This window comes from Acinonyx jubatus, chromosome B2 (genome assembly GCF_027475565.1).
Source record: "Acinonyx jubatus isolate Ajub_Pintada_27869175 chromosome B2, VMU_Ajub_asm_v1.0, whole genome shotgun sequence".
NCBI classification, from domain to species: domain Eukaryota; kingdom Metazoa; phylum Chordata; class Mammalia; order Carnivora; family Felidae; genus Acinonyx; species Acinonyx jubatus.
The window spans coordinates 128,680,758-128,705,334 of NC_069385.1; the positions used below are offsets into that span (position 1 = coordinate 128,680,758).

General features: G+C 38.4%; 2 protein-coding genes across 13 annotated transcripts in view; one reads left to right on the forward strand and one right to left on the reverse strand.

Moving 5' to 3' along the window:
• Positions 1 to 19,025, reverse strand: part of CAGE1 (cancer antigen 1) — a 55,138-nt gene extending 36,113 nt beyond the window's left edge. For 2 of the 12 annotated variants that reach the window (XM_027040254.2, XM_027040252.2), the window contains exons 1-7: positions 18,762 to 19,023; positions 16,863 to 17,080; positions 13,584 to 13,671; positions 10,086 to 10,609; positions 6,284 to 7,339; positions 2,921 to 3,070; positions 946 to 1,056 (exon numbers count right to left, since the gene is read on the reverse strand). In XM_027040254.2, coding sequence (XP_026896055.1) covers positions 946 to 1,056; positions 2,921 to 3,070; positions 6,284 to 7,339; positions 10,086 to 10,609; positions 13,584 to 13,671; positions 16,863 to 17,080; positions 18,762 to 18,774 — 2,160 coding nt within the window. In that variant the 5' untranslated portion in view covers positions 18,775 to 19,023. The other 10 variants (XM_027040255.2, XM_053223133.1, XM_027040258.2 and 7 more) reach the window with 8 other exon arrangements.
• Positions 19,026 to 19,029: 4 nt separating this feature from the next.
• The window catches only part of RIOK1 (RIO kinase 1), a 30,195-nt gene continuing 24,647 nt past the window's right edge, over positions 19,030 to 24,577 (forward strand). The window contains exons 1-3 of the mRNA XM_015087002.3: positions 19,030 to 19,356; positions 22,424 to 22,637; positions 24,376 to 24,466. Of these exons, the coding sequence (XP_014942488.1) occupies positions 19,286 to 19,356; positions 22,424 to 22,637; positions 24,376 to 24,466 (376 nt within the window). The 5' untranslated portion in view covers positions 19,030 to 19,285. The remainder of the gene's footprint in view (positions 19,357 to 22,423; positions 22,638 to 24,375; positions 24,467 to 24,577) is intronic.

A 24,577-nucleotide genomic window follows, 5' to 3' on the forward strand; every position in this document is an offset into this window, starting at 1 on the left:
TCTGTTATTCCTTGATCCTTTTCTCTACAGGTTAACTAGAAGACAAAGAGACTCCCCAGAATACCTGCATAAATTTCTACCCACACCAGTTCAGAGAAGTAATTTCCTGATAATATAGGACTGAGTTTGTTACTACAATCCAAGATCCCATACTTGAGTATATTTTTATTCCGTTAGCTGATAAACTTGTCACTTCTGTTTTCTTCTCATATGAAAACTGGCAGAAGTTAACATCCTGGTATTACCTTCCCCATTTCACTTACTCTCTTAATCTGTCCCTCCATCGCTGTACCACTATACCAAGAAAAGAATAATTGAAGAAATTCCAGGAATCTCTTCCCTTATGCTTGTGCCACTTGAAAAATAAAATGACTGGTTTTCAATGTATCCACTATTCCAAGTGATAAAGTTTGAAACCACTATTGGGATATCAAAATACACTGTTCTTCAGGAATCTGTAGTGCTGGGACGCCTGAGTGGCCCAGTCGGTTAAGTATCTGACTTCGGCTCAGGTCACAATCGCGTGGTTTGAGTCTGAGCCTCACATAGGGCTCTGTGCTGACAGCTCAGAGCCTGGAACCTGCTTCGGATTCTGTGTCTCTCTCCCTCTCTCTGCCCCTCCCTGGCTTGTGCTCATTCTCTCTCTGTCTCAAAAATAAACATTAAAAAAAAAAAAGAATCAGTAGTGCCATGCAAAAGTAGAAAAAATAATCATACCTTTTTTTGGTAGATGAATAATATTTTGTAATACAAACTTAAGTTATAAAACAAGCCAAATGTTGAACAATGTATCTCCTTAGTTAGGGCCATAGTAAAACTAATCTGGTCCTCCAAAATGATTCTTTTAAAAAAATCAAAATTTGGAGAGTTTATGTTACCTTTCTCTTTGACTATTATTTTCACCAAAAATGATACAGGTTTTAGAATAAAGGATAAATACAGTACCTTTTTATCTAAATTTTTCTTTTTAAGATGGAAGTGCTTCAGTTTTTGTAGCATTATATCACTAATTTTCTCACAATCTTTGAAATATTCAGCATCAGTAGTAGTAATGTCCTAAAGGGTAATAGTTTGAGAAGCTATATTAAAAAGTTTTCATTAAAGCAAAAAGGACAGAAAACACACACACACACACACACACACACACACACACACACACACACAAAATTCCATAATACCTGATCAAACCAAAAGAGATAAAATAATATTGAACTCAATTACTCATCCATAAGACACCTAATAAAGGGTTATAAGAAAGAATTCTTATAGATTCACACTTGTATGTAAGTGGTTATTGGGACAGATTGGTATAATCTCTGGGAAGTTAATACTCACCTATAATAAGGTGAACATCTCCTGTTAGCCTAGCCCGGTCAGTTTACAAATCCAAATTTCAGCCAAATTACTATATCTAACAGCAGAGTAATCAGACATCCCCAACAATACTGAAGCTCTAGGTGCCTATAATGAAGGTATTTGTATGTATAACCTCAGGGCCAAAACTGTGTGCATGAGTCAGACTGCCTGAGTTTGTATCTGAGTTCTGTCGCTTAACCCTATGTGAGACTTTGGACAAGACACCCTACAGTTCTAAGTCCCAGTTTGTTTTTCCATGTTTTGTTTCCATTTTTTTTTAAGCCTGAGAATATAAAGACTGACATAAGGATTGGATGAGATAACCCATGAAAGGCAGGGACAGTAAATTTAAATGCCTCCAAGGACAGGTTGGAAAGTCAACAAATATTTGTTGAGTGCTGATTAAGGGCTTCATCAGAATTAGATACGGGGCATACAACATACCACGTTTCTGATGTTGAAGCCTTCCACTCTGGTGGGGGTGGGAGACACAGAATAAGCAAACAGATAATATTTGGTGTGGGATGACATCCACCAACAAGAGGGATGAGGACACACTCTTCATGGGGAGGTGTGGTGGAGAAGCAGCCTCCAATGACATGGTGGAAAGCCAAGCCTTACAGTAAGTAAGCAAATGTTTGAAGGAACAAAGTAGGCTGGAAAAGTTTGCAGCTAAGGAGAGTCTGTGCCACATTCAGAGTCACATATATAAAAACAAAACGTTAGGTGGATATAGTCTGCATGCTGCCACTTTGTGATCTCTGCATAAAATGCTCAGCTCAGTGTCTAGCATTAAATAAATGCTAGCATTCAACAAACTTTAGCTAAAACACAATAGAAATAAGGGTTGTGTTGGATCAGGAACATCACAGACCATGCCCCCCAATTTGGGCTCTGATGACTACACCCAAGATCAAAGAAATGGACAATAATGAAGAGGAAGAAAGACAGCTAGCTCATTTGAGAAGCTATCAAATGTCATGCTCTGTACTCTCATCTCTCATTAAATGTAGTGCTTGTAACCTCCCAGGGCATGGGGAAAGTACCATTTCCCCTACTTACAATGCAGAAACTGAGGCTGAGAAAGGCAAAGTCACTTGGGCCAAGTCACAGAGCCAGAAAGTGGTGAAGTCAGAATTTAAACTCACCTACACTAATTTCATTCTTCATTCCACTAATGTATACAACTCCCCACTGCTCTCCCCCTGCCCAAAAGCTAAATTTTAGATTGGGCAAACAGCTCCATGATGGGAACACTCACTAATCACTAGGAACCAACTGAACCAGAGAACAAGACTATCACTCTGATAGAGTTTCCATGACATGTAAGAAGTACCAAATAAAAGGTTTTCTCTGGTGCCTTTATCTTGTATCTGATTATATTATTTTACTTGTGGGAATTAGGTGTTAAAGAAAGATAAAAAGAAGCAGGAGGAGGTCTGAATTTTGTCTTCCATTTTTTTCTCCCATGACTTAACTCCAACGCTTTATATTGCTTCTTTGGTTTAGTCCAACTTCTATATTTCTTCCTTCCCCAATAAAAAATATGAATTTTTTAAATTACCTGACGTGTAAGAAGTCCTATGACCAGAGCCAGAAGACTGTGAAGTTTGGAGACCAGCTGAGAGGTTCTTTGCACATCTGGGGGATTCAGGCTTTCTTCTTCACAAGGTGAGCAATTCAGGAACAAATTAGAATGTATCATCTTTGCATCCTATGTGTACACAATTCAGAGGTGTTACAATAAAGACAGAGAGTCTGGATTGCTCTTTAAGTAGAATTCTGAATTAAATACCACTCTTTAAAACTTTGAGCAGCCCTAACAACGTGGCACTCAAATTTAAATTTGAAGAGATAGTGGGACACCTGAGTGGCTCAGCTGGTTGAGTGTCTGACCCTTAATTTCGGCTCAGGTCATAATCCCAGGGTTGTGGGATCGAGCCCTGTGTCCGGTTAAGAGTCTTTCTTTCCCTCTCTCCCTCTTCCCCACTTGCTCATGCTCTCTTTCTAAAATTAAAAACAAACGAAATTGGAGATAAATGTTAATATTTAAAAAAAACAAAATTATGAGCTGTGGTTCTCAAACTTCTGATTCTCAGGACCCCTTTATAGACTCAAAAATTAATAAGAATCCCAAAAGCCTTTTGTTTATATGGGTTATATCTATCAATATTTTTTGTATTAGAAATTATGACTGAGGGGGTGCCTGGGTGGCTCAGTTGATTAAGCGTCCCACTCCAGACTTTGGCTCAGGTTGGTGGGATCGAGCCCCATGTTGGACTCCACACTGACAGTGCAGAGCCTTTTTGGGATTCTTTCCCTCTCCTTTCTCTCTCTGCCTCTCCCCCACTGGTGCGTGTGTATGCACATGCTTTCTCTCAAAATAATAAACTTAAATAAAAAAGAAATTATGACTAAGAACATTTAAAAATTATGTTTACTGGGTCACCTGGGTGGTTCAGTTGGTTGAGCATCCGACTTTGGCTCAAGTCATGATCTCACAGTTCATGAGTTTGAGCCCCATGTCAGGCTCTAGGCTGACAGCTCAGAGCCCGGAGCCTGCTTTGTATTCTGTGTCTCCCCTCTCTGCCCCTCCCCCACTCTCTGTGTGCATGTTCCCTCTCTCTCTCTCTCTCTCTCCTTCTCAAAAATAAACATTAAAAAAATAAAATAAAAATTTTTACTAATCTATTCAAATAACAATAAATCCTTTGTGTCAACATAAATAACAATTTTAATATGAAATTACCACATTTTCCAAAGGAAAAAATTAGTGGAAAGAGTGGCATCTTTTACATTTTTGTAAGTATCTATAATGCTGACTTCATAGAAGACAGCATGATTCTTACATCTGCTTCACACATTGAGCAGCCATAAAAGCAATGATCAACAGTTTCTAGAAAATGCCACTGGGAGCACTTGTGAAAAAAATGAGACTGGCAAGGGCATAACATCTTCCTATTACTATGAAAATACTTTTGATCTCATGGACATTCCCAGACCACACTTTTGAGAAAACAGACCTAGAGTTCATGAAAAGCAAAACTAAAAGCAGAGTAAGGATGACTTAGGGATATTAAAGAAATTGATTAGTCAAGATAAAACAAAGAACTTTCCTTTTTTAAAAAAAATATTTATTTGGGGGAGAGCATGAGCAGAGGAGGGGCAGACGATCTCTGGGCTAACAGGCTGACAGCAGTGAGCTCAATGTGGGGCTGGAACTCACAAACTGCAAGATCATGACCTGAGCCAAAGTCAGACCCTTAACCGAATGAGCCACCCAGGCACCACTACTTTTTTTTTTTTAAAGAAAATTCAAGAAAAAAAATATATACTGTGATAAACCTCTGTACAGTTGTACTAACTTATTCAGAGTTTACCAATTCAAAATTTGTCATGATTTGGTTAGCAGCTAAACTTAAGGTCATCTCTGCTTAGGTTAGTGGTTCTCAAAGTGTGACCCTGGGACCAGCAGCATGGGTGAGACTTGGGATCTTCTTAGAAATGCACATTCTCAGCACCACCCTCCTCCCTGCACACCTACTGAATCAGAAATGCTGAGGTGGGCCCCAGCAATTTGCATTTTCACACCTAATGCTGATGAATGCTAAAGCTTGAGAACCACTGGCATAGAAAATCCTAACTTCTTTCTGGAGAAAAGAGCACAGAGAGAATTTTTTAAGTATAAGATAATATTTTCCTAAGAATCATTAAAAAAATTAGCCTTCTTCTAAAAAAGTTTTTCATGTTTATTTTTGAGAGAGAGAGAACAGAAGCAGGGGAGGGGCAGAGGGAGACAGAGAATCCAAAGCAGGCTCCAGGCTCCAAGCTGTCAGCACAGAACCCGATGCAGGGCTCAAACCCACGAACTGTGAGATCATGACCTGAGCTGAAGTCAGACGCTTAACCAACTGAACCACCCAGGTGCCCCCAGATTAGCCTTCTTTCTAAATAGTCAGAATTAATAAGGCTGTACTATAAATAATATTTTTAAGTTTATTAATTTTGAGAGAGAGAGAATGCACATGGGAGGGGCAGAGAGAGAGAGAATCCCAAGCAGTTTCCATGCTGTCAGTGTAGAGCCCAACTTGGGGCTTTATCTTGCCAACCGTGACATCCTACCTGAGCCAAAATCAAGAGTTGGATGTTTAACCAACTAAGCCATGCAGGTGCCCCTATACTATAAACATCTCAAGACAAGGCTTCAAAACTGAAATAGATGTGCTCTGGCTTATGAAAATGATCACTTCCAGGACATGCTTCCAGGTTCTTATCTACCAAGTCATTTGAACTGCATAGAATACAAAATTACAGCCTCTCCAAATGTACTGTTATGAGGCTTTCATGTTATTTTTAACAGACGTTAACTAGATTTATTGTGGTGATCTCTTTGCAACACGTACAAATAACGAATTATGTTGTAAACTGGAAACTGATGTTATGGGTCAATTACACCTCAATCAAAAAGTGTATACTTTCATAAAATTAATATGTGATATAATATAGTTTTGTTTTACTTTGTAAACCAAATACGTAATTGCGTTATTTAGTTTTATCATCGAATAGGCAGAAGTGACATGAAAACATAGAGATCCCCACGTAGAAAACCCTTTCTCAAAGGATACTTCAGATGATTGGTCATAGGTACCCAGAAAATTCCCATGTTAATTTTCATCTCTACCAAAATAGTCACAAGAGGCCAGAAATAGCCTCTTTAGGTGAGTATCCAAGAAGTAGCTGTCTTTAATGTGAGTACCCAAGAACCGGAGAAGCTTCTCCAAATCTGTGGTACCTTTTCCACTCTCCCTTTTTTTTGTCGTTGTTAATAATTCTTTCTGCTGACAAAGTGTTGCATCTAAATATGCATGAGCAGACTGTTAGAAACTCCTGAAATTCTGCGTTAGAGATTCTGAATTTGTGACAATACCTTTGTGATATCTGCCTCCACTGCCTCCCCAGAGTCCTCCTTTAAATGAGCCGTCTCAAACTGAGGGGCATAATTTTGCTCCTCGCTCCCTGCAATCTGCTGCTGTAGCCTCACATTTTCTTGTTTTACTGAGCTGACCTGCTGCTTCAGTTTGGCATTCTTCCCCTTCTCGTTCTCAGGTATGAACTGTAAAGTATTAACTTGAGTGAGCAGTTTCTCCAGTCTTGATTTCAGTTTCTGTCGTTCTTCCAGGTTCTTCTTTTCATGTTTCTGAAATTCCTCCCGTAAAGACAGGAACTCGTGCTCTCGGGTCTTCTTTTCCCTTTTCAACAAGTCCAAAGCAGAAGTGGTGGCCTTTTCCAATTCTCCTTTGAGCTGCTTCAGCCTCTCTACCTCTTCTTCTTTCTTACTTAAGGTTCTGTTCATCTCCATGCACTGACTTACAGTTTTATCTTTCTGTTGCATTTCAGTCATGTACCTTTCCTGTAGGTGAACATAATTGTCCTTGACCTTCTTAAGCTCGAGCTGTAAGGTTTCCTTTTCATTCCTAGATTCCTGGAGATGTTTTTGGGTGTTAGTCAAAACCTCGTGCAAGTTCTGCAGTGTCTTCTCGGTATCATTCTTCTCTAGGATCACTCTGTATTTGTCTTCAATTAGTTCTTCCATCTTTTCCTTTAGCTTATTTATGTCAACGAACACCTGCTGCTTGGTAGTCTGCCTCTGGAGCTCTTCAACCTTCTTCTCTAAATACTTGTTACTACACTGCAGGTCTTGGATCAGAGTTTGCTGCCTTTTGTTAGTATGTTTTAATTTCCGTAAGACTTCATTTAAAGCCATGTCCTCTTCCAGAGGTTGTAAGCTCTCCAAACTCTGCTCCATGTCAGGTGCCTTGCTGTCCTCCTGAGATGCTCCACTACTCCAAGAAATGACTGCAGGAGACCAATATGAGACAGTCCCTGGTCTGTCCATGTCCTCCACTGTGACTTCCTTTTGGTGACTGACTGACATCTCAGGAATATCCCCGAAACTCTGGATTCCTTTCGAAGACACTGAAATCTTATAGTAAATAAAATAAGTGAAAAAGAGTATAAAGATCATAAATTTTGAAATCAGAGCTGGCCTTAAGTCCTAGGTCCCTAGTTTGGTTTTCTCAACTCTAACAATGATAATATCCACTTCCAATAATACCTATTTAACAAACATACTTAGGTATTAACTGCTAAGTATATATATAGCACCAATAGCAGAGCACAAAGAGTAGGTATATAATAGGTATCATATTTACTTTTACAAAAGAAAAACTCAGCTTTGATACTCTGACCACTTTCTATGGTGCGAAATTTTCTGAACACATGTACTTTCTTTGACTTCAAATGAATTAAAACAAATTTATCAATTACCCTACAGTCTGTGAGGCCTCTTCTGAATGAAGACTACCTCTTTCTTTTAATGTTTATTTATTTATTTTGGGTGCCTGGGTGGCTCAGTCGGTTAAATGTCTGGCTTCAGCTCAGGTCATGATCTCACAGTTTGTGAGTTCAAGCCCCACCTCAGGCTCTGTGCTGACAGTTCAGAGCCTAGAGCCTGCTTTGGATTCTGTATCTCCCTTTCTCTGTCTGCTCCTTGCCTACTCACACTTTGTCTCTCTCAAAAATAAACATTAAAAAATAAAAAATAAAAAATGCTGTTATTTATTTTTGAGACAGGGAACAGACACATGAGGGAGGGGGAGCAGAGAGGAAAAGAGAAAATCCTAAGCAGGCATGAGGCTCAGTGCAGAGCTCAATGCAGGGCTCGATCCCACAACCGTGAGATCATGACCTGAGCTGAAATCAAGACCTGGGTGCTTAACCGACTAAGCCACCCAGGCTCCCCTGAATGAAAACTACTTTTATTGCCTGCTAAACCATTATCTCATTGCTATGACTCCTGTGAATGTAAGAATGTCAGACGAACATGTTTTGCCATTGACTTTCTGCCCACAACACAGGTTTTAGGGGCTTTTTCAAAGGACAGTAAGTTGTAGTAAGAAAATACTGAAATGAATATGACATTAAAAATCCTGTAAAAGATATTTGCAAGGGTGGGCTATATAACTTCCTAGAACTTAGAGATATTGGACCCCTGTATTTTTTTAATGTTTATTCATTTTTGAGAGAGAGAGAGTGTGTGAGCCCGGGAGGGGCAGAGAGAGAGGGAGACAACAGAATTTGAAGCAGGCTCTAGGTTCTGAGCTGTCAGCACTGAGCCCTATGCAGGGCTCGAACTCATGAACCTGCCAGATAATGACCTGAGCTGAAGTAGGAAGCTTAACTGACTGAGCCACTCAGGTGTCACTGGACCTCTCTTTTAATGGTTTACTATCATTCTGGGATAAAAACAACTATCCCTACAGAGGCCTACAGGTTCTACTATCTGGTCTTGCTGCCTAAGGCTACCTTTCGTCCTCATCTACTACATGCCTCCTTCAATCCAGGCTTCTGTCAGGTACTAGTGGGTGCCATGTTCCCTGAAGCCACAAGGTTTTCCACATGTTACTTCTGCATGGAATGCTCTCCCACCCACAGTTCCTTAACTCCTAACTTATCCTTCAGAGCTCAGCTCAATGACCACTACTTCCGGAAGCCTCCCCCAAACTTACTGACTAGGACAGTAAGAATCCTGTCATTTTATTCACAGCTCTTACCATCCTTGCAGCTTACAGTTTATATGTAATACTATAGCACGTTATCTACACTTTACATACACTTTATATGTAACCACTCAGAGCCTTATCATAGTTGAAAGTTTACATTTATTTGTGTGATTCTTTAATGTGAGTCTCCTCTACTAAGGTGTTACTTTCATGAGGACAAAAACCACATTCTTTAAAACCATTATATAATCAACACATAGCATAGAGCCTAGCACAGAATAGGTTCCAGAAAGTATTTATTGACTGAAAAAATGACTAAATGCAGTGGAAATAGGAAGGAGCAATCTTGAGAAATGCTAATTAAGCAGATTTTTTAAATGCCATTTTCCAGAATCAATACAGGGAAATAAAGTTCTCTTTTAAATAATGCTTCCAAATAAATGAACAAAAAAACTGCTCATACTTGGAAATGAAAAATAGTCATAGCTTTTCTCATCAGACTTAAAATAAAAAGGTATTATTTTTACTATTCTTGGATTATATTTGCCCATACCAAGTCTTAAAACTATTACTTTTAAAAAATTTTCAGAGAGCACATAGAATTTATACTAGTGGCATCTTCAGTGTTCTTAGGATACTACATGTATGCCCAGAATCAATAAGTCAAAAGACAAATTAGTATTTTCACTTTGGTAGAAAAACTAACATTTTATACTTGTTAACTGAAATCCCTCATGATAGAAAAATTTTAAGATTTTCCTGTCAAATAACTTAATACCTCCATCCTTCTTCCTCTTCTCAATCTTTTCCTTACTGTAAACTCTTGAGTTCCAGCCAATTTGATTCACAAATATAAAAGCCAAGGCACCATGTAGATGCTAAGACACATAAAAGGATGAGTAAGACAGAGCCTTGGTTCTCAAAGACATGACCATTCAGTAGGGCTAATCTCTATGTATGGACATGATTTTAATAGAAAAATCTGTTTCTAAATTGATTAAGATCTTAGAAGGTATTTTCCCCAGAGAAGCAATGTCCCTCTTGCTGATTATTAGATTATTTAGTGGTACTTGGAAAAGTCTAAAATTATATACATAGTTTTGGGGTTTTTTTTGAAAGCACATATTTTAATACTCCACAAGCTATATTGACCACCCCAAAATTTACCTTCTCTGTTGCATAATTAGCTTTCAGATCAAGCTGGTTAAAGCCGTTCTCTTTGTAAAACGGTTTGTCAACATCACTGGGTACATTTTCCTCATACCAGAAGCTCTGAGGTTGACTAGGTTTGAGGGCAGATTCCGTGGCAGCACTTTTAGCCAGTGACATTTCCATGAATTTCACTGTCTCTCCACTGCCGTGGACTACAGGTGGACTTCTAGAAGGTTGTATGACACATTTATGAGCAAATTGCTCTTCATTTGTAGAAGTGCTAGTTCCCAGTGAATTTTCTTCCTTAAATGAATCTTCCTTTATATTAGTGTCTTTTGCACAATAATACACATGAATTTGCATTTCGGGTTGTACTGTATAAGGTAAGCCTTCTTTCAGATTTTGAAATGTTATCATTTCATTACTAAATGCTTCTGTGTGATGAAATTTGCAAATGGGTTCAAATTGTCTGAAGGAAGAAATGCTGGGGTCAACTAGTTGAGGTAGTACATTCTGTGAGTCATTTCCAATGTTGAAATCTCATTAGAAAGAGAAAGATGGAAATAAGAATTAGCTGTCCATACATTTATATGCTAACAGTTATATTTACATTTATGAAATAAACTGTTGGGAGTCTTTTTAAAATTATATTTATGTCAACATTTTTTTATTGAGTGTATTTCAGCATGGCTTTGTGCTAGCAAACAAAATAAACTACATTTTACATGGAGACCAGAAGTTCTCAAATGACTGCTACCAAAAAAGTTTGTACACCATTCTGGTCAAATGCCATTACAACAAATTCCAAGATATCTTCAAAATTCTTTTGTTGTACTGTAATTCTAAAATGTTTTGATTATGTGTCCAAAGAATACAAAAGCACAATGAACAGTATAATAACAAACACACATAAACTTGGTTAATCTCACGGCAATCCCCTGAGCCAGGCACTGTTATTATCCCTGTTTTACAGATAACGAAACTGAGACATAAGAGATGTTAAGTCACTTACTTGCCTAATGTCACAGGTTGGGTAGGCGGTGCACCTGGGATTCTAGAACACTATTTCTAAATGCTGTGTTTGTCAACATGACAAGTTATCCAGACTTAAGACATTAAAAAAAATTTTTTTAACGTTTATTTATTATTGAGAGACAGAGAGAGAGCATGAGTAGGGAAGACAGAGGAGGAGACACAGAATCCGAAGCAGGCTCCAGACTCCGAGCTGTCAGCACAGAGCCCAGTGAAGGGCTTGAACTCTCAAACTGCGAGATCATGACCTGAGCTGAAGTCGGATGCTTAACTGACTGAGCCACCCAGGTGCCCCAAGAAATTTTTAAAAATCAGAAGTAGAGATGCCTAGGTGGCTCAGTTGGTTAAACGTCCAGCTCTTAGTTTGGGCTCAGGTCATTATCTTAGGGTTTGAGCCCCAAGTTGAGCTCTGGGCTGACATTGTGGAGCCTGCTTGGGATTCTCTCTCTCCCTCTCTCTCTGCCCCTCCCCCACTTATGCTCAGCATTCCCTCACTCTTTCTCCCCCTCCCTCAAAATAAGTAAACATTTTAAAAATTAAAAAGATAAAAATCAGAAGCAAATAGGCAATAAAATGTTACAAAACTAATTAATGATGCCTCCTTCTATCTAAATTCCCTCCTTTCCCCCTCTTGAGAGATAACTACGAAAGCTGGTATGTATTTATTCTTTCCACCCATATTTTTCTGCTTTCATTACTCAATTATGTACCTTAAATAATATATATCAACTTCCAAGAATTGGAAAGAAATACCTAACAGTTCCATTTATTAAGTAGTGAAGCTCAACTTCAGTATTTGTCTCAACAACTTAGATGTTTGAAAATTACACACAAACTGAAAGAAAAATATAATGCTTTATTTTATTCTCATACAATTGAACTTACTACTTGGATGCACTACTGGGTATCACATGTCTCAAATCTTGGAATCAGATAGGACAATGCCAACCATCACTTTCTATTCTACATTGATTTTTGTACAATACTTGCTTTTTATCACAGCAACCTTCAAAGACCCAGCTTTGCAAATAATACTTTATAGAAAGGGTTATAGTATGGTTTTACACTGAAATAGTAAACTATCTTAAGCTGGTAGTTTGTGGAGTCCAACAGATGTCCAGTGTCACAGCTTCCTAAATATTTCAAAATGTCATGCAGCACCCTGGGTGATATGCAGTACAGTACTATTTTCCGTGCTTTAAAATTGTATGTAAATAGACTCAAATTACATTTGTAACATATATATTAGACATAAAACGTATATATATATATATCCATACAAAAGTCTTTATTTCACTTAAAATTTTGCTTTTCAGACTTAGCCATGTAAATATCTGTGATTTGGTTCATTTTACTGAAGGACTACACTTTAATCCCTTTTTGTTAGATATGTTTCTAATTTTGCTGTTAAAAACAACCTTCAGTAAACATCCTTATACATGTTTCCTTGTACACTAAGAATTTTTGTCTAGGTTCTGGATATACATACCTCAAAGTAGAATCACTGGATTATAGAAAATGTTACCTTCAACTTCACTAGACATTGCAAAATTACCCTCCAAAGTAGCTGTACCAATTTATACTTCCAACAAGAAGCACAGAAGTTTATTTGCTCTACTATGTCCCTCCAATGCATATTAAACTGGTATGCATTAAATGGTATTTTGTGGTCATTTGAATAGTCTTGCAGGTTTCCTTTTCTGTGATCTGCCTGTTAGATACTGTTATGGCCTCAATTTAATCTCCCCAAAAATCACATGCTAAAGGCTTAACCCCCAGCATCTTACAGTGTGACTGTATTTGGAGATAGGACCTATAAAAAGGTAATTAAGGTTAAATGAGGTTATAAAAGTGGGGCCCTAATACAATATGACTGGTGTTCTTATAAGGAAGAAAGGACATCTGGGAGGCCTCAGGATAAACCAACTCTTCTGACACCTTGATCTTGGACTTCCAGACTCCAGAACTGTGAGAAAATAAATTTCCGTAGTTGAAGTCACCCGATCTGTGGAGTTTTGTTATGGCAGCCCCAGCAAGCTAATACGTACACTTGGCCTGTTTGTCTATCAAGCTCTAGGGGTCTTTTTCTTATCGGAGTTCTTTATTTTGGATACTAATCTTGTCAATGTATACATTGCATGTGTTTTTAGTCTGTGTCTTGTTTTTTTTTTTTTTTTAATTTTGTTGGTTATAATTTGGTCATATAGAAATTATTTTTTATTTTAAGATAGTCAAATGTGTTGCTAATGGTTTGTACTTCTCATGTTACTCTCTGGGCCTCATGCTTCTCATCTGGGTAGATACAAACAACCCTTATTCAAAAAGAAAAAAAAAACCTATTTCATAGGATTGTTTGTGGAGTGTGATCATGCATATAAAGTGTATATTAGCACATGGCTATTATTATTATTGCTGTTATCACAGGACACGTACACACACAAATCTTGTTTCTCTGTGTATTGCCAACAGAGAGATACTCACCACCTAACCGGTCATCTAGTGTGCTATAAATTTCTTCAGCAAGTGTGAGTTTAGACTCATCTTCCCTTTTTACATTCTTTATTTCATTCTGTATTAATAATAAAAAAGGCATTAGTGTTAATACTTTAAACAAACATCAGAAGCTTCTTCTAAATGTGTATGTACATTGCTATGTAACTTTTCTCTTAGTATTTTTTGTTGCATGGGTAGAATGTACTTTCCAGTATCCTTCCCTACTGTATATCTGAGCTCCTTTACTAAAAAGTAAAACCATGCTAAGGGAGTCACGATATTAAATGACGTTAAGCAAGTATCTTGCTATTTTAATATTTTAGTTTTTTTTGTAAGTCAAATCGTGGTACTACAAACATGAGTATATAATAATGTATAAATCTCTGATAATCCTTTGGAGTCTGTTAAATCTGGTCTAAAGATCTATTAGGGTAGTTGTCATTCAAGTCTTTTAACAGTGAAGATACAGGGTGGGTTCCAGTAATGAGGTGAAATCTGATTTCCAATAGATAAAAATCTATAAAAATTTATGTAAGACTTATTCTCAAAGTTATCTCAATGTTATCTAAGGGAAAGGTTTTGTTAAGTAATATTTTAAATGTTTGAGGAAAACATTGGTTTCATTATGAACAGTGTACCAGGCATGTAAGACAAATGATGCTCTAAAAAATTTGTATCTCCTACTAAAGTCAACTGGTTACAAGCTTCTATTCAATCATGCTTTTTATAACATTGTTCCACTTATTGAAGGTACCTAAAGAGTATGATAAAAACTGAGTTATATTTTATAAACATTTTTTTAGACTTCTTGCTAATTTAGACCATTCCTGCTAATTAGATTTTAAACATATCAAGAAGAATATCCTTTATTTATTTATTTATTTATTTATTTATTTATTTATTTATTAAATGGTTTTACTTATTTTTGAGACAGAGAGAGACAGAGCATGAGCGGGGAAGGGGCAGAGAGAGAGGGAGACACAGAATCCGAAGCAGGCTCCAGGCTCCAAGCTGTCAACACAGAGCCGGACGCAGGGCTTGAACTGTGAGATCGTGACCTGAGCTGAAGTCGGACGCTCAACCGACTGAGCCACCCAGGCGCCCCAAGAAGAATATCCTTTAAAAAAAATAGTACTATTCACATGTATTGATGTTATATTTACATAAACTTCTTGGAACTCCACTACTTGTTGAATTTCAGAGATTACCTCTAACTCTAGCCTTCTATGATAATACTGTCTTTAAAATATGCTTGTTGTTCCTTTGGTTTATAAATTCTTTATAAAGAATAAAATACTCCATGAGTTCCAAGACAGAGAACCTCTTACATAATTTAGGAGATTCATTCTTTACAATTTGATATATATAATATGTTAGACTTTAACTAACACTGTAATACTATGATGAAATTTTCTTTTAAAATGAAATATGAAAGGGGCCACCTGGGTGGTTCAGTTGGTTAAGCCTCTAACTTTGGCTTAGGTCATGATCTGGCAGTTTGTGAGTTGGAGCCTGCATCAGTGCTGAGCCTGCTAGGGATTCTCTCTCTCTCTCTCCCCCTCTTTCTCTCTGCTCCTCCCCCACTTGCATGCACATGCACACACATGCACTCTCAAAGTAAATAAACTTAAAAAAATAAATGAAAATATGATAAAAGTTATCATTATGAAAATAATCTTGAACATTTTAAAAAAGAGAGAAAGTAAAAAACACTCAAAAGCCCACTACCCAGTGAGAAGCAATGTGATCATTTTTCTATGTCACCGAATATACAGTTGACCCCTCAACAACATGGGTTTGAACTTCCCGGGTCCACTTACACAGATTTTCTTATAAATACAGTATAGTACTATAAATGTATTTTATTCTCCTAATGATTTTCTAAATCACATTTCTTTCCAGTATATAATAAAGATAATACACAAAATATGTGTTAATTGACTGTTTGTTATTGGTAAGGCTTCTAGTCGTAGTAGGCAATTAGTTAACTTTTGGGGGAGTCACAAGTCATATGAAGCTTTTCAACTATGAGGGGAGTCAGTACTCCTAAGTGCTGCATTGTTCAGGGGTCAACTGTGTGTCTGTATTATCATATTTAAGGTTTACATATCTACTGTACATCTGTGCAATCATCTAACTAGGTTCCTATTGGTAAAAATTTGGTTGCTTCTAGTGTTTAAATAATGCCTTTCATGAAAGTTTACTTGTTTATTTATAATCTCTACACCCAGTGTGGTGCTTGAACTTACAACCCAGAGATCAAGAGTCACATGCTCTTAAAACTGAACCAGTCAGGCACCCCTGATGTTTATTTATTATAGGTAATCCTGCACATAGCTCATTTGCATACTTCCTTGAGATAGAATTAAAAATAAAATGCAACTTCCTCTCACTAAATAGCCCTTTATTTTTTTTAAAGATGTGTTTCTTCAGTTTGTTTTGTTTTTATTTATTTTGAGAGAGAGAGAGAGAGAGAGAGAGAGAGAGAGAGAGAGACAGAGACAGAGAGCGCCTGTGCATGCACATGTCTGCAGGGAAGGGGCACAGAGAGAGGGAGAGAGAGAATCCCAAGCAGTCTCTGCGATCCCACAAACCAGGAGATCATGACCTGAGCTGAAATCAAAAGTCAGACGCTTAACCAACTGAGCCACCCAGGCACCCCACTAAATAGCCCTTTAGATAGTTTATGCCAATTTATGGGTTAGCCCACATGAAATTGTCAATATTTGTCCATTTTCAAACTATAAAAAGGCAATTACATATGGCACAAAATAATTCATTCCTATTATTTCCCTACACTCCTGCTAGTAATTGTTAAACATTCATCACAATTTGGGACAGTATAATTTTTTTTTAGTTTATGAGAAAGGACACTTGTAATTGTCATTAAGATAAAGTCATTTACATGCAGGGCTCTGTCAATACCATGAATGACATCTAAATCATTTGCATGCTGACATATTAGAACATGCTCAAGACCAGATGTCTGACCCGTTGGGCTCTTTTCCTGCCTCTGTGACCCAGTTGTTGTGGCCATGTCCCCCTGGCTGCATGCTTAGGACTTTGTGTGGAGGCTAGAAAGGATCAGGTTTAATGCTCTATTTGTAACATTCTACCTTTGGGAAAACTAGACCGTGTATTCCCCTCCTTTGAGCCTCCACTGGAGATTCTTTTACTGTTTTTCGCATTTTTGAGGACATTTTCAGAGGAAGACAACGTGAAAGCCAAATACATCTATACCTCCTAGAACTTACAAGTAATGCACACCTGAGGCAAGTCTGAATTGGTACTGCTGGTGTCCATATAGAAGGGAGAATCTGAGCGAGTTAAGTCTTGACAAAGACTGCTGACATTCCTGGCATCCGCTTCCAAGTTGCTTTCTAATTTTTCATGAGAAGCATCCACTTCAAAATGCACAGGATCTGAAGGTGATGAGCAAACTTTTTGATAATCCTTGTTCCTAACTGGTGAATGATGAAAGTCTTCTTTAAAAAAAAAACATAATTTTAATGTTTATTAGTATATGTGAACAGAGAGCTTTGTCCCCCATGCCTTCTCACATTAAGAAAGCAGCAAAGTTCAGTGTCCTAAATTTTAAAATGTCATTGGTCAAGTTATTAGAAAAAAAATTTTTTAGTCTGAGTATACCATGGTCACTTTGTATAGTGCAAATACTGATTTGGACAAAAACAAGTCGATATGTGTGGCTACTATCCAATAATTCCCTAGAAGACTTGGGACTCAAAGTGAAGGGAACTCTCAGTTACTTAATCAAAAGATATTTACAAAATATTATCAGAGAACTATTAGGTTCCACAAAATACTGTTTTTCTATTTACTTGGTACTTTCTATTATCTCATTATCAAGTCAAATCCAACAATGTAAATCCGTTTCCCCCACTTTCCTATGCCACACCCATTCTCTTAGGCAACTGGGTTTGAAAACTTGGAGATGCCTTTGGTATCCTTCTAGCTCATCATTATGAGCCATCCAATTACCAAGTCCCGTCCATTTCTCTTTTAAAAATGTTTTTCGTAACCCATGCTTTCTTTCTACTACTCGCGCCATCACACAGGCCCATACTCTCATGACTTCCTCAGGTTGGGGATGGTAGTGGACAGGATGTCCAATCACCTGGAGTCCAAGTTCTTCTGCTGGACTTTCTAGGACTCCCATAGCCTGGACCCACATTACCTATCCAATACTTGCCTGCTCTAGTCAGATCATACTCCTTACTATTTCAGTCTGACCTGGCAAATGCTTCTCTCTCCTAAAGCCTTCCTATATACCCATTCATCTATCTAAAAAATTCCTGCAACATGGGAAATCTCTACAATTCAGCACCTATTTGTTTTACCGTTTTAGCTTTTACCACCCTTTCAAGGGTGTTAGTATTTACAGATTATAAATGCCTCCAGAAGAGTCCATTCATGATTTTCCAGTAATCACCGCAGCAAACAGCAATGTTGTTCAGAGTAAATACTGATCAAATGAATCCTGCAGTCCAAAGATTTTATTTCTATTAAAACTTCTCAATTTACAGTTGCTACCTATTTGCCCGGATTATTTTATTGAATTATCGAATTAATGAACAATTTATTGAGGCTTGATTTGTTTTCCCAAAGCCATGCCATCGTCTGAAGTATAAAAAGCCAGTAAGACAAGCAGGCTAGTCGGGCTTAGCGAAAGGCCTAACTTTATGCTCACCTTTTCCACCTTCCGAACACATAAATGCTGCCTAGGCTGTGGTGAAAGGAATCTGAAAAATCTTCGTTTTCCAAACGCAAAAAAACTCAAGGCCCTTATTTCTTCAATTTCTTTGTTGGTGTACCTAGAACTTCCATTTACACTTTTGTAAATTTGTTCACATGGCGCAATCTGTCTACTTACTTTAAAGTTAGGTTTACTTTTTCCATCTTTCATCCTGTCCTTACCAGGTCTTTGCCAACATTTTTAAAGTATTTATTCAGATGTTTGGGTAGATATTCCAGGAACATTATAAAGCTGTTTTAAGATGGGCGCTAAAAGGGTCGTCATTTGGAGTTACCACCAACATTCTAGTTTTAAAATTCTCTCAGTTGTATGACAAACATTTTAAAAATCACTCCTCTCATTTTCCCTCAAAACAATGCACCAAACTTTTCAAGTCTAAAAAGTGTGCTCACTTTCAGGGTCCATAGCTTCTTGGATCCGCTGTAAGGATTTAGCGCTTCCACCTTCCGCACAGGGTTTCGCGGGAGAAAGAAAAACGCTTTACGACCTCATCCACCGAAGGCTTTGAAAAACTCGCAGTTGGCACACGGGCGCGCTGGAACGGCCCTGTGTGACGCCCGCCCACCGCCCTAGCCAGTCTCGGCTCGCTACAACTCCAGGCGGGCTCCCACGCCCTGCGCCACGCCCCACGCCCCAGGGGCGCGGCTGGGGGAAGGGCGGGACTTCCGTCAGGATTGAGACTTCCGGTCGGGCGGGAGTTCCGGTCAGGGCCGTCCTAGCTGTCCTGGTTGTAGGTCCTTATCTCTCATAGCACGTGGCGTTCGCTTTTGGCGTTGGAGCTTCTGAGCAGTTTGATAGGCGGGCATCTGCCCAGAGGGGGTTGGATGGGCTGCGTGTAGCGCTGTCTCTGTGCGGTTTCCGTCCCAACGCGGGGCGGACGGCCTCCAGGGGCGCCGAGGCTCTGCACGTTTCCGTCATGGACTACCGGCGGCTGCTGATGAGTAGGGTGGTTCCCGGGCAGTTCGACGACGCGGATTCCTCGGACAGGTGGGCGAGCCCCTTTGGGCACACAGACTCCGTGAGGATTCTGCTGTCTCCGCCGCCGCGGGCAGCCTCGGGCTTTTGAGGGAGACAGGTATTTCATTCGGAGTAGTCTCTCCACAGCCCTTTGCTTCTTTCTCCATGCCAGCCGGGTCTTTTAATCTCACTTTGCGCCAGAGTTCACGAAAGCCACTTGTCAAGGGAGTTCCAGATTGGCTAGCCTCGCTGAGAGGCAGAGTTGGAGACAGTGGTTGGGAAACGTAGATTTTTAGTCTTTAACTGCATTTGGCGTTCAAAAAATATTTGAGCACCTGTCGTGGGCCAGGTTTTGTCCTCGGCGCGGGAGATGGTGGTGAACAAGAAAGATTAAGTCCCTACAGTCTTTGAATTTTACCTTCTATTTGGGAAGGAGGGCAGACAATTAAGTACATAGAGATATTTTATAAACAAACAAAAAAAAACCCACAGATAATATACTCAATGCAAATAATTAAAATCAGTTGGTAGACTAATGACAGTGTCAGGGATGAGTTAAGTCCACATGTGGAACTAACCTCAGGAGGAGCAGAGGGAACAGCAGTTCAGGAAGAGGAGACAACAATGCGCAGGCCCAACGTTGACATCACTCTTGGCTGTGAAAGAAAGGGCTAGAGGCCAGTGTACCTAGAGCACAGCACAGGAAGTTGAGAAGATGGCTAGGTAATGATGTAGAAGTGAGAAGGGGCCAGATCATATAAGCCTTATAAGGGATGATAAGCAGTTGGGATATTCTAGGTCTTAACAGAAAGCCATAGGAGGGATTTTACTAGGGGAATGACAATCTGATTTATGATTTAAAGGAATTACTCTGTTATGGAGAGGATGGTTGTAGACGGCATGAGTGGAAGCAGTTCAAAAGTGATAAAGTAATTCAGTTCAAACATGAGGGGAGCTAGAGATAGGGTCACGGGATATGTTTTGGAGGTAGAAGTGACAAGGTTTGGTGGTAGATTGGCTGTGGGATGTGAGGCAAAAGGATTTCAGGATAACTCCTACATGAAACATGAGAGTTCCTTTGGAATTCCAAGAAAACGTTTTTTACTTTATATTCACAGTAAAGATTCATTACATGTAGATTTTAGTAGTCATTTGGGGATTTTTTTTTTTTCCAGTAAAAATATGTTGATCATTTTCTGTGTGCCAGGTCTAGTGTTAGTGGGTAGGGATACATTGTAAACACCACCCTGATTGACACAGAGCTTACATGATAGGAGGGGAAACATTAAATAATTGGACAAATTATTTGTATTAGAATTGGGTAAGTAGTACAAAGGAAAAAGGAGTGAAGAAGATGGGAGACTTTCCTGACCAAATGATGATAATCTAATACTGAAAGGTTATACAAGATTTAGTCAGAGAAACAAGAAGATTTTATTTCAGATGCATTCCAGGTTTATGTTTCCAGATAACCATATAAAAGGCTTTAGGGAAGAAGTAGGAAGAAGAAACAGCCCAGTGTGGCTGGTAAATAGTTGGCAGTAATGGGTATACACTGGTTTACCATCCATCACTGGATATTGTGAAGATAAGCCAATGGACTTTGTGACCCTGCCACACTCCAGGGTCCACTCCACTGGGAGGTGGGGGGAGAGCATAATGTATTGGGTAGGTAGAAGCCAAAGATGCTGCTAAAATCCTACAAGGCAGAAAACGACCTCCCACCGCAAAGAATTGTCCAGCCAAGGTTGAGAAGTTCTGGTACAAATGAGGTATAACTTTGGGGCGCCTGGGTGGCTCAGTCGGTTGAGCGTCCGACTTTGGCTCAGGTCGTGATCTCGCAGTCTGTGAGTTCGAGCCCCGCATCGGGCTCTGTGCTGACAGCTCGGAGCCCAGAGCCTGTTTCAGATTCTGTGTCTTCCTCTCTCTCTGACCCTCCCCTGTTCATGCTCTGTCTCTTTGTCTCAAAAATAAAGAAACATTAAAAAAAAATTAAAGAAAAACAACAAACAAATGAGGTATAACTTTAATGTGCCATTGTAGATTGTTGGCAATTAAAGGATCAAATTAAGGATTATGTTTACAAAATCGTAGTAAATAGCAGGTGTTTGATGATTATTCTCTTCCCACCCATGTTCATGGAGATTTGGAACCCTTTGAGCTGTGGCTAATTAATAATCAGGATTGATCACCTGAATTTACTGAACTCTTGTCTGACCGTTTTTAAGCTGGTAGTTCACATTATCAGGGTTCTATGTGGTTCCTGTGTTTGTTCTCTACATGAGTGATCAAAACTGGTGGGACCTCTGTTGAATCTGACCTGCAGACATATTTTGTTTGGTATGCACAGTGTTTGGTTAAAATTAAATGTACCAGTTAAGTGGGAGATTTAAAAGTCCACACTTCTGGCTTCTCTTGAAAAACTAAGATCTGGTAGCACTGGCTCTGAATTTTCACATGGCAGAAAAACACCCTATTGGTTGTGCTCCATTTACTCTGGGCCTGATCTCTGGGTTTGACAATCACCACTTCTCTTACTGAATTACACCCAGACTGCTCTGAATTACACCACTCATTTGTGGTGCTTATGTTCACCATTCCTTCCCTTTTATGAATAGGGGTGATTTGAAGTTCTTTGTGTAGCACAAATCTTGATACAGCTTCTTTTGTTGGAGTGGTATTGAGTTCAAGGTAAGGCTGCTTTAGACTTAGTCCCAAATTTTGTCAGAAAGCTTTCGCCCAATTGACTCTTAAGACATATCTGTGAATGGTTTTCCTGGAGTTGGGTCTGGTGTACTGGTCAGAGTGCATTCATTCAGCAGAGAAAATGACAATGTAAATCCTGACTTCATTAAGGCCGAAGTGATTTAACACCTGATGTACTTCTTCTTTAGTAGGACCTGGAGAATAAGCAAACAATGGGAATGACACTTTGAAAAACAGAACCTGGTATTAAGTTTGAGTTTATTGGGAGATAATGTTGAGAGGAAAACTTTTAGATTTATTGGTATAAATTTAGTCTGTTATATCACAAATAGCTGCATGTATAAATCCAATTAGAGTTATGTGGAAACATGCTGCACATTGTTATTTCTAGTGAAAACATTGACCTGAGGACCATCAGAGAGGAAGATATTCTGTTTGAAGATCTGCAGAAGAATGTGCCTGAGAAGATGGGTGGAGATGATATGGAAGAGAAGGAGGAGGAGGAGGAAGAGGAGGAGGAGTATGATGAAGACGACTGGGATTGGGATGATGGAGTTGGAAAACTCACCAAAGGTTGTATCTCAAATGCAAGGAGTAACCCACAGGTATTTTACAAATGATTGTATACATCTTTATGTTATTTATGTCTTCTTTTTTCAAAGGACTTTTTGTTGTTCTGGACTTGAATTGGAAGATTTCCCTCAGGTTATGTTGCCCTGTAGCCCCAACCTTTAACGAGTTTTATTCTTCATCCTTTTTGTATTTCTGATAATTTCCTGGATGTAGGTTCTTTTCATAGTACATTTTAAAAACTATTTAAATTATGGTAAGATTAGGAGCTTTAAAGTCTGCATGGGAAAAGATGCAAATAGGCAGTTCACTACAAATGGTTAGGAAACATGGAGAGAAAGTTCCGCTTCCTTAGTAATTTAAAAATGCAGGTTAAATATGTAGAAATGCTGTTTTTTCACTTATGAAACTGACCAAGATGCAAAATCTATAATTGCTGATTGAGTAAATAACTACTTATTTAGAGGATAAACTGGTATGTGATAAAAGCTTTTAAAACATAAAATAAATGCTTTGATTCAGCAATTCTTTTAAGATTGTGCCAAGAATGGTGTTATGAGAATGATTCTCCAGTATTGTTTATAGAGAAACACTGGAAACAAGCTTGACTAAATTTGTTGTGGGACTGATTTCACACGATGGGATATTATGCAGCCATAAAATACATTGCAGTGGAAAACTATATTAATGACATGAATCTGCCATCACCTACTGTGTACCGGGCACAAGTTATCAGACTGTAGAGCCTGCTTCTCAACTGGAAGTACTCTGTTTCAGGATTTTGCAGAGCCTTAGGATTAACATGGTACATCTTACTAGAGCATAAAGATTTCTGAAAGAGATGGAGGGGGAAAAAACCAACAGTATTTCTTTGAATATTAAGATTGCTATATTGTGGATAAGAATGAGTGCATTTTAAAAATAACCAGATGAATTTCACACTTGTCTGTTTTGGTGAGACGTTGAGCTATTTTAATATAGAGTTTATTCTCTTTTAATAAAGATAGAAAAAAAGGCAAGTGTATATGCTTAAATGTTAACTATTATCTTTGGGTGCTGGGATTGTAGGTGATTAAAATTTTACCTGTGTTTTCTACTGTGAATCTCTACTTAGAAATGTTTTTAAAGTTGTATCTGGTAGAAAACTTTAAATAGGTCTGTACAGACAGCATAGGTCTATGCAGTCAGCCTCACACTTGTAAGCTGAGATACGCAGAGTAAATCAGTCATTGTTATGAGCCCTTTTTATCTGTACTATACTCCCTTTGAATAAGGGTTCTTTCTTTTTGTTATTATTTTAGTTTGTGTATAGCGCCAGTGTAAGTGGTAAGCCTCATGCCTGATCTTTCCCTTTCTTAAGACAATGGGCCCAAAATGAAATTCTTAGAACCAGTTTAATGTTGGCCTTAGCCATTCATTATACGTTTTGGAGGTAAATGAACATTGTCAAATTCTAAGTCTATTAACAGTTGAATTAAAAAAATGGATTTAATTACAATTTGTTATTTATAATAAGGAATATATTGTAGGGAGGTTAAGAAATACACATTATACAGACTCTTCATTTTAGCCAGTAACTTTGTCCTATTTCAAATGTCTTTTTAAAAAATTTCTTGAGCAAACATGATTGATTCTTAACCTTTTCTTAGGGTACTCCTTCAAGTATTGATGCTCTGATAGTTAACTGTTAGCTAAGGAGAAAGACATGTAATAACTAATCTTAGGTCTGTATTTATAACTAGTGCCTTCAACTCTGGAACTTATTTCTTCTAGACAAATCAGCAGACTTCCAACTACAATTTGGCCAAAATATCTACTCCAGCAGACAAGGTCTTACGGAAATTTGAGAATAAAATTAACCTAGGTGAGTTCATAAAATATATTTGGGCTATGAGAAAGTTATTCAGAAGCCATGAAGTGTCATAAATTTTGTTAGGTCAAGAAATGAGTGTGTTCAGTGTTACTGGCTGAATAA